The following is an 18,967-nucleotide window of genomic DNA, read 5'->3' as shown; positions in this document are numbered from 1 at the left end:
GGATTACTTTCTCTGTAGGACTTCAGGGTATCTTTTCCTGGGAGGAGCTGTTCTGAAGTGAAAGACTTGAAATATTTAAATTATTTAAATGAAGTATTTAATGGTTTATTTATAGCAATAAGCATTTGCATTTGTAATGCTGCCTGAGTATGACTGAGGATCTATTTATTTCTCTGCTGCTGTTGAGGTGTCATGGCACTGTGTCCAGGGGAAGTTCTACTGAACTGTGTTCAGTCAGATACCCTGCCTTGGGTTTGGACACCCAATGCCTATCCAAGACACAGCTGTTTCTTGGTATTGTGAAACAATCAGCTTGTGGTTAGGTGCTGTTCTCTCATTCCCCCAGTCTTCTATTCTAGTATGCCAGAGTGAGAGCTTATTTTTCAGTAAGGTAAGGCTATTAAACCAAAGTGGTATTTATTTCACTCTCTCTTGGCTTAGCAGATAACTATTTTTATGTATTCAATGAGTGTGTGTGGTGAAGCCATACATGGTGAAAGGCTAAGCCATACCATGCATGCCTGCTGTACCAGTCTTAATCTTGCAGGAGAATGTCTGGTGTCTGCCCTGCTTCTTCATCTTTAAATTTATTTATTTCCCAAACATATCTGTGTGTATGCAAACATGTGATTTTTGTACACTTGCCTGGAAATGGCTTGGGTGAATTCAGGATTGTCCTTTGTCACTAGGGGGCCTCCTGCTGAGCTAAACCAGGTGAAAATAACTCAGAACTGAGAAAGAAGCAGAAGCTTCAGGGTCAAACTCACTGAGAGATTATACTCTTTTGATTAAATAGGGATGCATGGTATGCATAGCTGTTGAGTGCAGCTGAGGTTACTTTGTGCTGTAAAGCATGCTCACAAAACAGAGCCCTCACCCTGCTCCATTGCCTAAAGCAACCATAGCTTTTTAAAGGGGAAAAATCAAGTTAGCCCTGTTGACTGGATACTTCCTTCCAGTTTCTCTGAATTTATGTATATGCATTTAATCATAAGTTACTCTTCAGTGCTAGCTAATTTCTGCCTTAAAAAATGAACTTCTTGATTATCCTTTTACTTCTGGTTGCTATCTGCTATAGCTGGAAGTTCTTGTACTGACAGTCTACCACTGTTTTTTCCAGTGGATTGCCCCAGTAGTTCCAGCAATCTGGCTGATAACAAAAAATATAAGTATTGTCATCTTACATTCCCCCAACATATTGTTGTCTTGGTTTACTCTTTTTTTTTTTCAGTATTAGTTTTAGCATGATTCGTTTATTAGGGAGTCACAAGATTTAAGTAACCAAATGCCACTTGTTAAGCTGTAAACAGAGTTTTAAAACCCAATTACATCTATAATCAGCCCTTGCTGACTCATCTGCTCCTAAGTTAAAACTGGTTAGAAGCAGAGATCAGTGTCTGGGCTCCAGGGATTTCACAGCTAAGCAAAGGAGCTTGGCAAAGCCCTTAGAGATAACTGCAGGCACAGGGCTAGGCCCATGAGGCTGAATTATACCAATGCTACATGAAGCCACCAATTACTGCCAGTGTAGGCTTGCCACAGTGGTTCCAGAGACCATCATTTAGTAACCAAACAGTACCATTAAATTGGCTTGCAGGATAAATTTGATCACCTCTCCAGCCTGAAGTGCTGTAATGGTTTTCTCTGGGTTACCATAACAGAGAAATTCATTTGAGAAACAGCAAGCTACATACCAAGACACTTCTTCACTGCTGAACTTCAGTCCTTCCTGGAAGAGCAGGTCTCCCAACCCAGGAAAAGCTACAATTAGCTACGCATGTTAATGAGGAAGTGGTAGATGAGACTTTGTTTATTGCAGACTGCCAAGCTCTGAAATGTTTGCTTTTCTTTTTGGTGTGATCTCTTAAAATCTTTTGCATATGTCCCTTAAATGGACAAAGAAAGAAAGAATTGGGATGCCACCACCACCCCCAGACCAATTCTTGATCCAAGTAAATTCTGAAGGAATAGCTAAAGTGATTCCCTAAATATATCTTTACAAAATAATACCTCTACTGAACTCAAGTTCTTTGCTTTGACTTCATGCTGCTGCCAACTATGAGGGAAACTGAAGTTCAGTAATCCTAGATTTCATAGCTGTAACCTGGAACAGAGCAGAGGGGGAAAAATAGTAAAAAGGCAATCATTAAACTTCAAGTCTCAGTTGAACACGCTCCTGACCTGTTGTGGTGGGCTGAACCCAATGATCAGCTACTCGCTCACCCCATGCCACAGCAAGAGAGGCAAGAGACTCAAAAGTGCAAAAGCTACAAGAATTTATGGATTGCAATGGATAGGAGAACTAAGCAAAGGGAATAGAAAGTGGGGAAGAAAAAAGAAGTGATGCAAAGGTAATCATACCCCTATTCCCACAGCAGACTGATGCCCAGACCAACAACTGCCTTGGAAAGATTCCCCCCTAATTATTGCTGAGCATAGTGGTGTTGAATTTTCCTTTGGTCAGTTTGGATCAGTGGCCTCAGCTGTGCTCCCTCTCTCCCTCTGGGAACAGGGGACAGACTGAGGAGCAGGAAAAGCCTTGACAAAAGACTGACAGTCTACCACTGTTTTTTCCACTGGATTGCCCCAGTAGTTCCAGCAATCTGGCTGATAACACATACAACTCAGTGCACATACAACTCAGGAAACACCCTGCGGTGTTATCAGCCCTGCTTTGGTCACAGGCCTCTAACACAGCCCCACACCTTCTCCTACAAGAAAATTAAATTGAACTCCTACTTCATTACCTTCAGTAACGCAGCCAGGCCCAGTACACCCAAGAAGCTGTAGGCAATTTTACAGTGAAATTGCAACTCTACAATTAGTATAACAGCTGGCTGCTATTCCATATGTTAAGCTTAAGGTGGAAAGAGAGTTAGAATCATAAGAGGGCTTGGGTTAGTAGGGATTTAAAGATCACCTAGTTCCCAGCTCCCAGCCATGGGCAGGGACACCTTCCACTTGACCAGGCTGCTGGGGTCACATCCAGCCTGGCCTTAAACACTTTGAGGGATGGGGCATCTACAGCTTCTCTGAGCAACCTGTTCCAGTGCCTCACCACCCTCACAGTGAAATTTTTTTTCCATTCAACACATCTTACTTAAAGTAGTCCAGAGTTACCCCTTCTAAAACATTTCAGTGTTAAAAAGGAGTAAGATTTTTAAAATATTTTACACTGCATTTCCTATCTTAGTTGTTGGCTGAAACTGACCTCAACAAAATAAGCCTGTTTTACCTTAAGTAGGTACACACACAGGATGTAAAGTTTTGGTCATTTATTTGGTTATGTCTAAATCCTTAAAATAACATGGTTAAGGCGAGAGAGAAGCATATTCGTTACAATTCATATAACAAGTAATAAAAAGATTTGAGTATCTGTACACTACTTCAATTAATGCTTACTGATGCCTTGAGCTATATTCAGCTAAGTGGCATTTTTGTGTAAACAGTATTTACTAGAACAAAAAATTAACTAGTACTAGCCCTACTTCTAATATGCTATTTCAAATCTACTCTTGCAAACAAAAAGCAGTAAAAATACTCATTTGTCTTAGACATACAAAGCACAGCATTGCCCTGGGTAACAACATGTAGCTTTGCAAGTGATACCTGGTTCCTTTAGTTGCAATGGCTTATAGTAGTAGTAAGCTAAATAAAAGACCTACAAAAAGAAGTCATAACACAATTGGAATTTCACATTGTCAAGCATGTAAGGCTGCAAGTTTTACAGTGTGTGAATACACGAGATATGTTGAACGGTGACATTCCCAGCCATTATAGATGCAAATGCTTGATGCAGCATATCTTCTCTCAGCCTCCAGAAAGGCTCATGTGCAGAAGAAAGAGATCACTGAGTATAATAGCCCAAGTTTAGTGGAATCATCATTATATATATGTACACACACATCCATGGTGCAAGTTTAGACTTCAGGAACAGAGTGATCCATCAGGCTCTTCATGATGCTAGTTGCCATCCTAAGGAGAAGGAAAAGGCATTCAGGTTTGTAAGACAACTATAGAAGACCACTCAAGCCTCTGCTCACAGTAGCTTTGTCACTACCAGTCCTTCAATACAAACCCAAAGCTGGACTTTCACTCCACTTTTTTTGGATAAGTTGCTACAGACAGCTGCACAAAACTGCACCCTGAGATTGAAGAGAAGCCCACAATACTCAATGCTTCTATTAGCACCTGAGCTGTGTGGTTGGTATCTTTCAGGGTATGGGCATGTGTGCAAGCAGAGTACAAGCACAAGGGAAGGAGAGCAGAGGGAAAGGTGGCTGTTAGACTGAAAACTGCTTTGTAGAAAGAGGATACCAAGCCAAGGGCATATCCTTTTCCTTTACCCGAAAAAAAGACTCAGTTACACCTGAAGCACTATTAATGTCTACGAACTTCAAAAAGTATTTATGCAGGACAGATTCAGTTGTAGAAAGCCATTGCTTCCAAAGGATTAGGAAGAAACCCAAAACTATCCTGCCCAGAATCACTTTTAAGCCACAGGAATTACTTGCAGTACAAACAACATTTTAGTTAAAAGGTAACAAATATTTGTAGTATTCAGCTCTTAGAAATTCAGGCTTAGTCAAAAGAAGTTTAGAAAAGGCTTTTTCCAGAGAGGAAAAGGCAAAGGATCATCACAAATGTAGAATAGGTTAAAAACAGTACCAACACACACCAATTTGACCACAACATCAGATTAAATAAATTTTCAGGCATCCCCACCCCTCCTCCAGTCTTAAGTAAAGTTTGTAATTAGGTCTTATCATGAGTACACTTTCTAGTCACTGTCCACTGGATTATAAATAACACTGTGGCTGCTTTGTATTACCTACCTCTTTATTATATAGTCATAAATACTGGAAGGCATGACAGTGATGGTCACTACGTTTCCAGCTGTTGCCAAGATGTCTGCAACCTGTGAGTCCTGTCAGTAAACAAGAAGTCACATGAGTAACACAACTCAAGCTGACTAAGAAAGCAGCAGTTCAAGAGCTTTTTCTAGACCCATTTCACATGGCTTTGAGACCACCCCAACTCCTTGTCTGGAGCACTTCAGGACAAATCACTGAAACTGCAATGCCACTTCATAGATGTTTGGTTATGAGTATCTTGCATGAACTGACTAGAAAAGGGACACAGATGTCATACACAATTCCTGCTAAAATTTGATGCAGATTGAAAGGAGGAAGTTTACCCCTCTTTGTTTTGCCAGCAAGGTTGGACTACAGATAAAAAGAGAGGGCCAGCCTTGCCAAGTAGAAGCAGAGAGAATGAGAATGAGCTGCCCTAACAACCAATACAAAACTGCACAGAGGCCTAAAACATCTGTGTCTCTCCAGTCAAGTTACATCATGACTGAAGTTTTTATTTTATGAACACTAAACAATATATTATAACATTTTCTGTCTCTCCAAAACACACTATACAAACATAAAAAGCTCACAGCTATCCACACCCCACACATAGTAGTTATTTTACCTTCAACCCAATTACATTCTGGCCATTAATTTCACAGATGTTGTGCTCTGTCAGAAGTCCATTTCTTGCAGCAGAACTGTCTTTCACTATTGAGGTTATTTTTCCATTCTTGAATATGAAACCAACGTGTCCTGTGCTGTCCTTATGCATGGTAATAATTCGTTCAAAAGGTCTAAGAGACATTTTAAATAAAAATCTTCAGTCTACTAAACCATAGGAAAAAACACATTCTATTTTAGCATCTTTAGCTGATAAAAAGTAATTGTACTGTAAGGGACTCATATTTTCTATAATGAAAATTTGTTTGGTTTAACTTCATTTTGTTAATATTGTTGTATTAAAATACACTTGTTTATAAACCTTACATGTTTTCCCTGTTCTACAGATATTTCACCATCTGGATTATAATAATACAAAAATCCCATACAACATCTACCCACCACCCCAACCAAACAAACATCCACTAAAGTTCTCTACAAACATTACAAGGTCAGTAAAATAGCGCAGGCAGTTTTAACAACTGTAGGTAGACTACAGGATTCTGAGAGCACAAGGCTTCCCCAAAAACATTTCAACTGCTTTGGGGACAATAAACCTTTAATTTGTGTCTTAAAAAGGCAGAGGAAGAGGGTGCCATGTTGGGCACAGAAGTGGTAGACAGAGCAGGGAATCTACTGGCACAGTATTTTAATTCAGTGTTTGAAGAAACTGCCCCAATCAAAGCAGCTGCCCTCCACTGAGTCAGGCTTGGTTCTTAAGCAGGAAGAACATGGAAAAAGCTTTGAGGCATACACTTAGTCACATGAAATATCATCTGTCTTCTTGCAGCCTACAAGCCTTATGTTGAATCTGACCTGTGGTTACTACATACAGTTAGCTACAAGATCATTATTTAAAAACATATTGGGTCATCAAGCATGCTTTTAGTAAAATTGGCATTAATTCCTATGTAGTCAACAGAGTTCACAAGAAAAGCTATCATGCTACATAAAATGCAAATCTATTAATTAATACAGCAAACATTTTGTTACTTTTATTGTTGACTTTCACTTAAACTAAATTAAAAAATTGTATCTGAAAAAAAGCACAGAACTCTTCAGAGTTTAAATTTAACTTTTGCCATCTCTCACTCACTAGTTTATCTTGGAAAAATGTTATGCCTCATCAGGCCCAGGAAGTTTACAATTTAGGAACCATTTTGATTGCTCCCCACAAAAGGGAACATTTCTGAAGATCTTTACTACTGAAGCATGTGGACAAGCAGATTTTGCACAAGCAAGCAGATTTTGCACAAGCAAACAGATTTTGCACAAGCAAGAGGAGACCCATATCCCTCAGAATTACTCAGTGATGGATTATGGCAAATCCATATCTGCAGCTGGCTTTACCTGTCCCGAATGATCATTGAAATCCTTTCTGCAGAAGCCTGTTTCAGAACTTTGTGTGCTTTATCAGAACTCCATCCTGCGCAGTTTTCGCCATTGATCTGCAGAACTTGGTCCCCGAACCGCAGACCAGCAAGGGATGCTGGAGAGTTTGCCTGAACTAACTGGACAAATATACCCTACAAAAGAGGGGGAAAAAAGGGAGGGGAGGAGAAAGGGAAGTTCTTGCTTAAAGATGAAGACCAGTCACAGAACACACAGCCCCTAAAGTTTCACATTCTACACAATATCAGCCAAACAGACAAGACAAAAGGACCTGCTAATTATCTCTTTATAAGAGGCAATTTTGAAATTTCAGTCTGTTTCTAGATGTATTTAAAAGTCTGACAGACACTCAATGCAAGAACAAAGTTGAAAAACAAGCAAATCTATCTAGATCTCTAAATACTAAAAATATAAAAAAATATGAGTGTAACATTAAAGTCTTAAGCAAAGGGTTAAATACTTGTCTGTTCCAACAGGTGTTACAAAACTATTTCTAGTGAAACTACACCTAAAAACAAAGTAAAGCATATCAAAGCAAATTATAAATAATACCTTGGAAGAGAGGGGTGTTAAAAAAAAACACCACCCCATGCTACTCTAAGAAAAGCCCATTTTCTGCATTAGAAGAACTACAGAGAAGTATTTTAACCCTATATGCTCCTGTAGTTCAAATTTTCTAAAACATTCAGATTAAATGGCTTAAATGGTTTAAGCACCTTTTACAAAAAAGGAGATAGTTCTAAACTGTGGGCAGTGAGTACATACTGCTGAACATTAAGTACTGCACAGTATTTGCACAAAGGTAAAGACAAGCAGTCCTGAGCTGATAATAAGTATCACAGCAACTATGCAAGGACAAGTTCACACTCTAAAGTGAAACAAAAAATATTTTATGTATTTTTCAGATCTTACAAAACACAGGGCATTAAACTGCAACTGTAAATTCAGCTTCTAGTCCAGAGAGCTGGGAATCTAACTGGAAATCTAATCACAAGTCTAATGAAGGACTTTAATATTCTGGTAACAGATAAGAAATTGTTTTACAGAAGACTATTTTGTGACCACATCCTAACTTTACTACTAATATAGTCCAGCAGTAAGATCTCTAGAGGTAAAAGCAACTTCTACACTTACATTATCAACAGACTTAAGGCGAAGTCCAATTTTGCCATCTTGATCTTTACACAAAATTGCTTCACGGATGCCTTGCTTAATTTCTGCTCTGCGAATTCCAATATCATTTCCAGTCACCGGAGCTACCATGTAATTAGTAGAAGGTCGTGTTACCAGTTGCTGATTAAAACAAAACAGCCAGACAACTTAGTTTCAACTTTTAAGAACAGCTATATGTCAGTTTGTATGAAGTGATATTTAAAACAAACAACACACAAAATAAGCCACAACACCAAATCTCCCCCACCCCCTCCCAAAATTGGAAATGGACTTCTCAGTTTCAGAACAGACTGAAATAGGCACTGCAACTTAAATAATTCACCTCTCAGTCAAGTATGGTACTTAGGGCAAATAATAATCTGCTCTCTAGAATGCTAGATACACATTTAGTCTTTACACTTTTGTTTTCTAGAATATGCATGACTGGTACCTACACCCTGTGGCTGAGCAGCTGCTGCCACTGCTAAGTTTCTCTGCACCTCTTCCTCATTGAGGCTCAGGCCCATATACTGAGAAAGTTCTGGATACAATCTGGGGTACAAGCCTACAGGAGAAAAACAAAACAAAAATCAATACAACAGCTGGTTTAAAAGAAGGAGCAGTTAACTGCTTTCACATGCACAATTACTTCAACAACTCTAGTGCTTTTGTAATTATTTAACTGGAAAATTATGGCAGAAGACCCACTTGAATCAGAACTGTTATTCTGGCTTGGTTCAGAACAGTAACCAGCCAAGCAGCACTTCCGAGAGAAAGAACTTAGAGGAGAACTTTCAGTTTCAGTTACTCTATTCACCCTTTACAACACAAACAACAATAGACACACGGTGATGTTGCAAAACCAACACTGTGCTGCATTGCATAAGGACACGCCCTTCAACTCCAGAATTTCCGGGCAATTAGTGGAGAACTGCTCCCTTCCCCACCCCCAAACCAGGTGTGCTGAAGAACACACACAGGGACCTTCTACCAAGTTCAAAACCAGCAAGAGGCATTCACGCCAAGGATATTCCAGATCTGAGGCATGGGAAGGTTTCTGCAGAAACCTCCTGGTTCTAAGGTTCACACTACAGTCTGCTGTGAGTCTTCATGAGAAAGCAGCTGTCAGTTTGTCACCACTTCAAACTGGAGGGGCTTTATACATGCCTCTCAACAAGACAAAACACACACAGCCTTTAAAACAACCCTCTACACCCAAGCAAAGAGAGGCACAAGGAGTGGGAGGAAAGGAAGTTGAACTGACAGATTTCACAGACCTTGAGCTGAACAATTCTGGAAATAACCTTGATATTGCTCTTGACATTCCACAGATCATTAACTGGTGCCATACAACAAGTGCCAGATATGAGAACTCGTAAGAGTTCTCCTGACATTCTCACTAAATGGGTAGGGACAGAAAAAGCTGCCTGGAAAGAGAGGCAGTGGAAAGAAGGGCTTCAGAAGCAACCAGACTCCCCAGTACACAAGGGTTTCTAGTGTTCATTTATGGGTAAAAATGTATAAAACCAGCTATATTAAGAATCCATGTCTGACCAGCAACAGAAAGTAACTTTTCTGGGAAGGAGCAAAGGTCAATGCAAAGTGAATGCCAGTATAAACAAGAGATTTTTTTGCTCTTTAATATGCTGCTTTGCATGAGAGCAGTCTGATCATATTTCTGGACTAATCCAGAAGGTTATAGCTTCATCAATATTGATTAAAAAGCTTTGGATGAATAAATTTTCTATTTTTGCTTGCTTTTTCAAGCAAGCCCCTAGGATTATGCACAACACAGCACAAGATTTCTGCAGCTACACAATTCTTCTATTTCATTCTTTACTACACCAGATGCATCTTTGCTGCCTGAATTAAATTCTCATTTAAAACAGAGTGCTCCAAATAATGGAACACATAGCAGAACACAAAACTCTTGATGTTGTATAGTCTCCCGTTTCTGTCAGAACAGAAGCATTTCTAGTGGGTCTGGCACATCCTATAGGTGATCTAAGGCCTTCTTTCATTTGGGATATATTGAATGATTAAACATTCTCCAGTCACACAATTCCAGAGCAATTCACACACAAACTGATGTCAAAATTATGTTTTGGCTCCTGCTTGCTAAACACATGTAGGAGAATTCAAACTACGGACAGCAGAGCTGCCAAGACTGCTGAAGCAAATTCAAATCTGGTGTGGTGAGGTTAGGCCATGTAAGTACGTAATCCAGATAGGATCTACCAGAGGCAACTCTGGTGAGCTATGCAAACATCTGCCTTAAAGTCATCTTAGATACAGAAGCACCCAGAGAAGAACTGGAGACAAAGTTCCATCCTGCTCTGATCGAGCAGCGTTCCTGACCACCATTCCAGCACTGCTGCTGGTCTTGCTAGTTACAAGGCTTTAGGCCTTTTAGACTTAAGTTTTCTAAAGCAGAGCTCTAACCTCAAACATACCTGTGCACCTTTGTGGATGTACATACACATGGAAGAAAAGAAGGAGAAAGTACAAGTACAAATCATTCAGCTTTAGATCTGACGGATTTCCCACCACACGTCCAATTCCAAAATTTGCTGCAAGCTTTATGTTGGTTGCACAACAAGATGAAGTGCCAGCTTCCTGGGCACTTGTTGACAGAGATTTGTCTTTGTCCCAAAGCAAACTCAGTGTAAGAGGAAAGACTAACTCACGCTGTCCTCTAAAGCTTACAAATACATATGTGATAAATAAGGACAACTAAGTATCTGAGGTAAGAGTTACAGAGCCCAAAGGCATCAACATCAAATCTTGTTATGGTAGGCTCACTTGGAAAAGGTTGCAAAAAGAGAAGGGTGACTGCTTGCCACAACTTCCTTTTATAAGCAAACACTGTTTTTTGACTCCTATAGCACCTTACCAAAGTGGGTGTTAGCATTTCCAAAATGGAAATGTAAACAGGGTAACATTTATTTCCCTTTGTAAATAGGGTAACATATTTATAGCTATTTTTGACTGTACTGTTAACTTTAAGATTTCAAAACTGCTTTCCACAACATTATCCATAGGACACTATGTAGTACATGAGCTTACCTCCATCACAAGGAATTGGAGCAGAAGCTTCAGACAAGATTGCTGGATTAGCTGGATTTGAAGAAAAGGCAGTCTGAGCCTAAAAGCAAAGAAACTCACATATGTTATCTTGCATAAGAAAAAATAAATCTTAATTATGCAGGCAGGAGACTCATTATTTTCTTTTTCTCTTGTACATGCTAATTACTATTCATCTTGAAGTAATGAAGTCAAACTTTTTATGTGAAATAAATAGCTTCAATACAACATGCTGTAATAGTATCAGAACTACTTTGGCAGACCAACTCGTATCTTCCTCAGAGACAAAGCTACAGTGATAATGCAGAAAGCTTTCCTGTCAACCTGTTCTATTTACATCATCAAGCAAGTTAAAAAGCCTTAAAGGAAACATTACCTTTGTCCAAAAAAGCTTACAAATAAGTTTTAAGATGTGACCTTTAGCAGAGTGTTTCACAATTACTTTTTTCAGCTAGAGAGCAGCAGTTTTACTTCTTCACACCATTTACAGACATTATTAGTGAGATCCATAGTTCTTTTCAGGTGTCAAGTTCCACACAATCCAGTGCTACTAGTATGTCTTCTGAAAGAATCAGACCTTCCAAGATGATTTTTCTACAGCCACTACAGTGAACACATTAAGCTTTGTTTCTGTATTGCTGACTGGCTTACTTTATTAAGTTCTCTTACATTTGTGAGTCAGTTTCCTTCCTTCTCAATACCTCAGCTCTATTTTTTTGTCTTGTGTGTTCATGACCAGTGAAGAATACAGCCTTAGAGAGGCCTCTTAAGCATGATGGAAATAGCTATTCCAGTAACCTTCCTGAGGTTGAATGTCAAAGGCAGGGGGAGGAAGTACTCAATGCATACTGAAACGTTACCCTGAACGGGACACATAAATTTTCTAATACAACATGACAGTCCAATTACTTCATGATGTTAAGGAAACGCTTAAAAATAGAAAACTTCTCAGTCCTGTTCACTCCAGGAAGTTGTCTTTAAAAACAGGTTTCACAGCAAGAATGAGTCATTATTTAGCAATATCACGTGTATTTAGAAGCACAGGCTCCAACTCAAATGATGGACAAAAAGAGCAGGTTAGAATAATATTTAATGTAACAAGTCTGTTTGTTTTAGCCAGCAGTCATTTGAATCTTAGTCACTCATTGCAGATACAGACATCTTTCAGCACTCTGCCCCCTCTTCTCCTAAGAATGGCCTCAGACTTATTTAAAGAGACAGCATTTTTATAATGCATTCTTTGGGAGAAGGAAATAATTTAGCCTTTGATGCCAGCAGGTCAAGGGAGGTGATTCTGCCTCTCTACTCGGTCCTTGTGAGACCCCACCTGGAGTGCTGTGTCCAGCTCTGGGACCCCCAGCACAGGAAAGACATGAAACTTCTGGAGCAGGAAAGACATGAAACTTCTGATCACAGAAGCAATCAGAAGATGAACACCTCTCCTATGAGAAAAGGCTGCCAGAGCTGGGGCTGTTGAGCCTGGAGAAAAGAAACCTACAGCAGGCTTCCAATACTAAAGGGGGCTTATTAAGAAAGATGCTGACAAAACCTTTTAGCAGGGCCTGTTGCAACAGGACAAGGGATACAGGTTTTAAACTAACAGAGAGTTAGATTTAGATTTAGACCTGATATGAGAAACAAGTTTTTCAAAATGAGGGTGGTGAAGCACTGGAATAGGCTGTCCAGAGAGGTTCTAGATGCCCCATCCTTGAAGACATTTAAGGTCAGGTTGGGACATTTTAGGCTCTGAGCAAAGTGATGGAATTGAATATGTCCCCGCTTGTTGCAGAGGATTTTTATCCAAACTATTCAGTAATTCTATGAAAAGTATCAGTGAAAATGGAATGGCTTACTGATTACATTTATGAAAATTTTCAACTGTAATATATAAGCTCTAGCAGTTGGTCTATAAAAGGCCAAAGGAGCCTGTTCTTGGCTCCAGGCTACTCAATTTTTGGTTCAGCTTTACCAGACTGTAGATAAAGGACTGTGGTTACATAAGAAGAATGGAGTGGGAGGACACAACAAGGAGCAAACCAAACATAGCACCCACAACTGCAAAAGCCCCACCCCACACATACAAACACAGATGAGACAGGGCTCTGCATTTTGGGATAGCACAGGAGAGTTAAGAAGCTCTTCTAGTAGTTTGCTTGATGGCTTCCCAATGAAAACAGCAAGGACAGAAGTATCAGCCACCTTAAAACACACTATAACTTCTTGCTGTTGTTTAAACCAGGAGGGAATGCAGGTTAAGTTCAGGAAGAGGTAAAATGTTTAAGAAAGTAAGGAAACTCCTTGTGAAATACATCCACATCAAACTTCTCATAGACTTGTTAATCCATTCAAGTGTTTTTCATTATTTTGTTTCACAGATTATTTTTTAGTCCTCATCATGTCTAATAATAAAACTACCAATATTCTTACAAATAAAGGGTTTTGCACAAAGGTGATAATCTTGGATGTACTGTAAGAACTGGTCACTACAGTGAAATGAAATAGCCACAGGACAAGTCTGATTCCAGATGGCATTAAGACAGCCAGTGCTGCTTTTTTGGTTTGTTTTTTTACTCCAATGACCACAAAAACTTTCTGCCACAGATTTGGACACTGGGAATGAGATGCAGCAGATTTATTAGTTTAGTTATCAGTGAAGACACTGACTATATTTGTCTACTTAAGACCATGTATCTATACTTCAAAAAACCCAAACGTATTAAAGACAAATGAACACAAATGAATAGATAAAGCAAAATATATATATATCCAGGTGGTAAAACAGGCATTAATCATATTAGATAAAGCTACAAAGTAAACAGGTTGTCTTTTCCAACAAGTTCTCAGCTACAATAAGTCTCTCCTTTCCTGGATTAAATATCAGATAACTTATTGTCATCAAAACTCATCTTTTTTAAGTCCACCATACCTGAATAACTTTGTCCACCTTCAGATCTTCTAGGGAAGGATAGAGAGACATTTTGATGAAGTCCTACTGACCAAAGGGCAGACTAGAAAAAAAATCAAATGGGAAAGCAAACAAACAAGAGGATTAGCTTTCAGATATTTACTGAGTTTAACTCCTTAATTTTTTTTCTTTTAAATAAATTAAGCAGACTAAGTGCTAAACAAGTGTTCTGTGACCTGCCAGTCAGCAGTAAAGATATCTGGCACTACAGATGAATTCCATTAAGACTACCCATTTAATCTGTTATCAACAGCAGCCTTTGGCTAATAGGCTTTATTTAATATACTTAGCACTGTCAAAGTTTAGGTCTCAATGAAGAGAAAACCTACACAGAGCAAAACATTTTGCAGGAAGCAAAGAAAGACTTTAGGAGGCCAAGATGCAATTACAATGAGGGTTAGGAGGAAAAACCTAACCACTCTTGTCCCAACAGGGACAGCATTTTACATTCAACTGTGGAAGCTTCCGCTCTGTTGTCTAAAATATTTAAACACTTTCAACACTTCTAATATTCCACTGACCTGCTTTTGGCTGGGATAGAGCTAATGTTCTTCCTAGGGCTGTGTTTTGGATTTAGGATGAGAATATTAATAACACACTAGTTGTTTCAGTTGTTGCTAAAAAGTGTTTATACTAAGTCAAGGGCTTTTCAGTTTCCCATGCCCTGCCAGTGAGAAGTCTGGAGAGGCACAAAGAGCTGGGAGGGGACACAGCCAGGACAGCTGAATCAAACTGGCCAAAAGGATACCATGTGGCATCATGCTCAGTATATAAACTGGGGGAAAACCTGGCCAAAGGCATGGGCATTGATCAGCAAGGGGTGAGCAGTGGCAGTGTGCATCACTCATTTTATATATTCCAACTATTTAATTTTTTTTCTTCCTTTTCTGTCACATTAAACTATCTAATTACATCAACCCATGACTTCTCACTTGACTCTTCTGATTGTCTCCCCCCAACATGCTGGGCAGGGGGAATCAGCAAGCAATTTTGTGGTGCTCAGTTTTAGGCTGGAGCTAAATCATGAGATCCAGCAAGAGGCCTCTAGACAGACCTTGGCTTCCATTCACAACATATTAATTGCAGCAAGAGACCTGTAAAAACTAGGAAGATTCAGTCAGTGGCAAGTTTCAAAACACAGGAATTCCAGGCTGGCTGTCATGTGATGTTCAGAGAGCCCCTGTGACAACTTATGAGGAAGTAATTAAAAAAAAAAAAAAAAAAAGGGAAAAACCCCCAAACCCTAAGCAAAACCAAAAAAAACCTAAACCACTTCACATGGTACTCTAAGGCACCATGCTCACCATGCTGACATCCAGCTCTCCTAGAGCGAGTCACCTGAGGCTTCAGGAAATCCCATTTTTCTAGAGCTGCTTAACTCAGACTCTCACTGAGATCAGCTGAACTTTTGAAACCCACAATAAAACATTCCACATCAGTCCATGGGAACATTTTAGTGAGAGGGATGGAGTGGGACATAACCAGAAGACAACAAAATGTGGATGCAGTTTAGCAAGTCACAGAAGGTACTGAAAACATAGTTAATACAGAAGTTTTACTAAAGGTTTTTGTTTTGGGGATTCATTTTCTCATTCAAAGAAAAGAGGTTCTTATTAAAGTAGCAACTTAGCAAAAATTTCAGACTAGAAGTGACCATTGCATAAATCCTTGAGAAATTGCTTCTTTAAGTGCAGACACAGTCTATTTCTAAATGAACACCGCACACACAGATGCCTAATGTGATACTGCAGTAACACAATAGACATCTCTTCATGTTACACTAAATTCATCAACAGCTTTTATGTTTGCTCAGCAGTGCCCAACAGCTCCAGTATCATGTCAAACTGCAATTAAAACTTCAAAAAAAGCATGCTCTAAATGTGACAGAGATCTAAACTGTAAACACGTGGTCTGTTATATTACAATAATTAATTGCCACTGACTTTTTTGATTAATTGTTGCAACTCTACCAAACATAGTTAAAGCCTGGAAACTATAACACATGCATTTAAGGTCAGTTTGAAGTTCTGTTTTAATCCAGTATCAACCTGAAACAATGAAATGCTTCTGCTCATCCAAAATGGGCAATAGCAAATGTAAGCCAAAGCCTTTGGTCAGGAAAGTGGCTCCTGGATGCTCCATTCTGCTGCTGACACCAGTCAAGGCATACACAGCATCGGACTCAGCATCTCCTTCTGTGCTACAGCAGCCCTGGTAGGTTCAGGAGCTGGTCCCAGCACTGGCACATGTTCAGAGTCAGCACACCCCTGGCAGCAGGGGAGGGCAGGCCAAGGACAGTGTGTTCCCAAAGGAGTCACCCCATGGCAGGGTGAGGAGAGGCACACCAGCAGCACTTTGCAGGTGATGATCTTGGCATCCACAGAGCGGCAGAGCACAGCACAGGCAGTGCCAGGTCCCCTGCCCCAGTGACCAACTTCCATGGAACACCCTGGCCAGCTTTACTTCTCCTCCTCAGACCAGTCAGTCTCTGCACACAGTTACTTGATTACCAGAAAACCCCAATCTTCCGCTAGTTTATAAAGAGGAGCTCAGTGCTTTCTGCATTAGCAAAAGCATTAGCAAAGCTAAACAAATACTAGTATTCAGATTACATAAGACAACACTCCAGAAGTTTATCATGCCCCTTGACCACCTCCTCAGCCTTCCATCTCCAGCCAAGGGTTAACAAACCCAAGTGTTTGTCACAAAGGCTGGCTGACTAGGCTGGCTCCCTCGCCATAAACTCACCAGTTCCCAGTTTTGGTTTTCCAACTAAATAGCCAGAGGAACAGTCACCACTGTAACTGTATTGAGTGAGCTGATAACTTTGCATATGGTAACACAAATACCCCACGTTAGATAATGTGAGAACCACAAGAATATTGCATTTAGTTTAAAAAAGGATTGTTAAGTAATAATTGCCACTGTCAGGGACCACCAGTAATTGCAGGAAGAACTTGTCCACGATTTCTGTGCAATGTTATTCACAGTATAAACATGAATTTCAGCTGGTGCTGTAACGGCTTTAGGCACTAGGGAGTGGATACCACAAAACGTGAGTCACTACAACCGCCTCTCCTCTCTTAAAAATCTATACCAACATCAGAATTACTGATCATTTCCATACTGTGAGGAGAGGAAGTGTTTAGGGACGTAGAAATGAAAAGGAAATGCATGGGGCAGGAGCTGTAACTCAGCTGGTGACCCGCAGAACCTGGCAGTAAAGACCTCGCCCCTCTCTTCAGTACACTTGGCTGGGAAGTCTGACTGCCCCTGCCAGCACGTCCCACTAAGGAGAGATCCTGTTTGCCAAAGGGAAGTACCGGGCCACCGATGGGAGAGGTATGAACGGCGTCACTCGTGACACCCTGAGCCTGCCAGCAGGAAGTCTCCAAGGTGGGAGTGATCCCGAGCTGCTTTCGGTGGCCTGGCTGGGAGGAGACGGGCTTCTCGACGCATTGCTCAGCTCGGAAAGCATGAACAAAACACAGCAGGATGGTCCTGCGAAACCCCAATCTGGTCAGCCTGTAGTGACTGCTGTCTTTGAAAGCACCAGCAGCCAAAACTGTGGGAGGGGAAAAAAACAAAACAAAAACCGCCCCCCCCATATGTCTTCCTCCTGTAGCCCGTGGAAAAAGTACAGCAGGCCACAATGCTCGAACCTACAGTGGAACTGGTTCCCACTTCCAGAAATTAGAAGCTTATGAGCCCCGAAATTCATCTTTAGAGCAGATCGAGGACAAACAACACTTCCCGAAGGTCAGGCTGAGACATCACGAACCGAGAAACGGTTTCGTAAGACGCGTTCTCCACTAATAACTCAGTATTTCCCTTCTGATACACATCTAATTAGCCTGGGAGCAATTGCCCTCATTATGCGCTCAGCTCCGAAACCTGCTGCCTCCATTTCAGACCTGAAGCAGGGCTCGCCTGCCTGAAAAGGCCCGTCGTGTCAGTCCATTGCTGCAGCACCTTTCAGCCCGTCACAAGAGAACTCAATACAAATGCCCGAGCCTCCGCCGTGCAGTGGCCGCGGAGCCCCAAGGAGGGGCCAGAAGGCGCTCCCAAACCCCAGGGCCGGGCACAGGCAGTCACACAGGGCCTTATCCAGGCGCTGCTTTCCCTGTCCGCGGCCGGAGGAGCCCCTCGGGCCGGCAGCGCCCCAAGCCCGGCTGAAGCCTTCCCCCGGCCGGCTGCGGGGAGCGGCGGCCCCGCAGGAGCGCGACACGGTTCCGCGGCTGGGGCGGGCACCCACACCGCCCTCGCAAGCGGCACAGCGGGGCCGCCCCGGCGCCGGCCGCCCCCTCCCCGCTCCGCCATGCCCGGCCCGCAGCCCCCCGCCCGTCCGCCCCAAGGAGCGCACAAAGGACCGCGGGGAGGTGGCCCCGCCCGCCGGCCCCTCGCTTACCTCTGGCCCAGGGGGTTGTTGGCTGCCGTCCGTCGGGGCCCGCAGTACGGAGAGGAGCGGCAGGGGAGCGGCTCCCCTGAATCCCGGCAGCGCCGCTAGGAACGGAGCGGAGCGGGGGCGGCGGCGGAACTGGCCCGGCCCCGCGCATGCTCCGGCGGCGGCGGGGAAGGGGCCGGGGCCGGGGCCGGGGCCATGGCTGGGTTGGGCTGCCGGCGGCTGTGGGGCAGAGAGGGGGCGAACGAGGTGGCAGTGGCCTCGGTCCCCTCTGGCCGCTTGTTTCACTCAGAATCTTGGCATCATCAAGGTTAGAAGAGATCTTCAACGTCATCCAGTCCATCCGTCTACCTGGCATTACCGCTGTAACCAGTAAACCACATCACCGGGCGCCAGATCCAGACTCCTCTTAACGCCTCCAGGGATGGTGACTCCATCACCTCCCTGGACAAC

At 41.9% G+C, this 18,967-nt stretch overlaps 1 protein-coding gene across 1 annotated transcript; it reads right to left on the bottom strand.

Moving 5' to 3' along the window:
• Positions 1-3,260: 3,260 nt before the first annotated feature.
• SDCBP (syndecan binding protein) lies at positions 3,261-18,679 on the bottom strand. The gene is made up of 9 exons (XM_071419863.1): positions 18,521-18,679; positions 14,074-14,155; positions 11,130-11,208; positions 8,519-8,628; positions 8,046-8,204; positions 6,870-7,045; positions 5,482-5,653; positions 4,836-4,927; positions 3,261-3,975 (listed from the first exon to the last, which is right to left on the bottom strand). The coding sequence occupies exons 2-9, from the start codon at positions 14,122-14,124 to the stop codon at positions 3,921-3,923; spliced, it is 894 nt and encodes a 297-aa protein (XP_071275964.1). The 5' UTR covers positions 14,125-14,155; positions 18,521-18,679; the 3' UTR covers positions 3,261-3,920.
• Between the last annotated feature and the right edge of the window lie 288 nt (positions 18,680-18,967).

This window comes from Agelaius tricolor, unplaced genomic scaffold (assembly GCF_023055355.1).
Source record: "Agelaius tricolor isolate 1412-34295 unplaced genomic scaffold, bAgeTri1.0.p SCAF_2, whole genome shotgun sequence".
NCBI classification, from domain to species: Eukaryota; Metazoa; Chordata; class Aves; order Passeriformes; family Icteridae; genus Agelaius; species Agelaius tricolor.
The sequence above is the reverse complement of the archived record's forward strand: the minus strand, read 5'-3'. Positions and strand labels throughout refer to the sequence as shown.

Coding starts and splice junctions, on each gene's coding strand:
- SDCBP (XM_071419863.1), bottom strand. CDS start 14,124: ATGTCTCTCTATCCTTCCCTAGAAGATCTGAAGGTGGACAAAGTTATT. Junction 7,046..8,045: donor GCCTTAAGTCTGTTGATAAT/GTAAGTGTAGAA, acceptor CCTCTTTTGTAG/GGTATATTTGTCCAGTTAGT. Junction 5,654..6,869: donor TCAATGATCATTCGGGACAG/GTAAAGCCAGCT, acceptor AATGTCTCTTAG/ACCTTTTGAACGAATTATTA.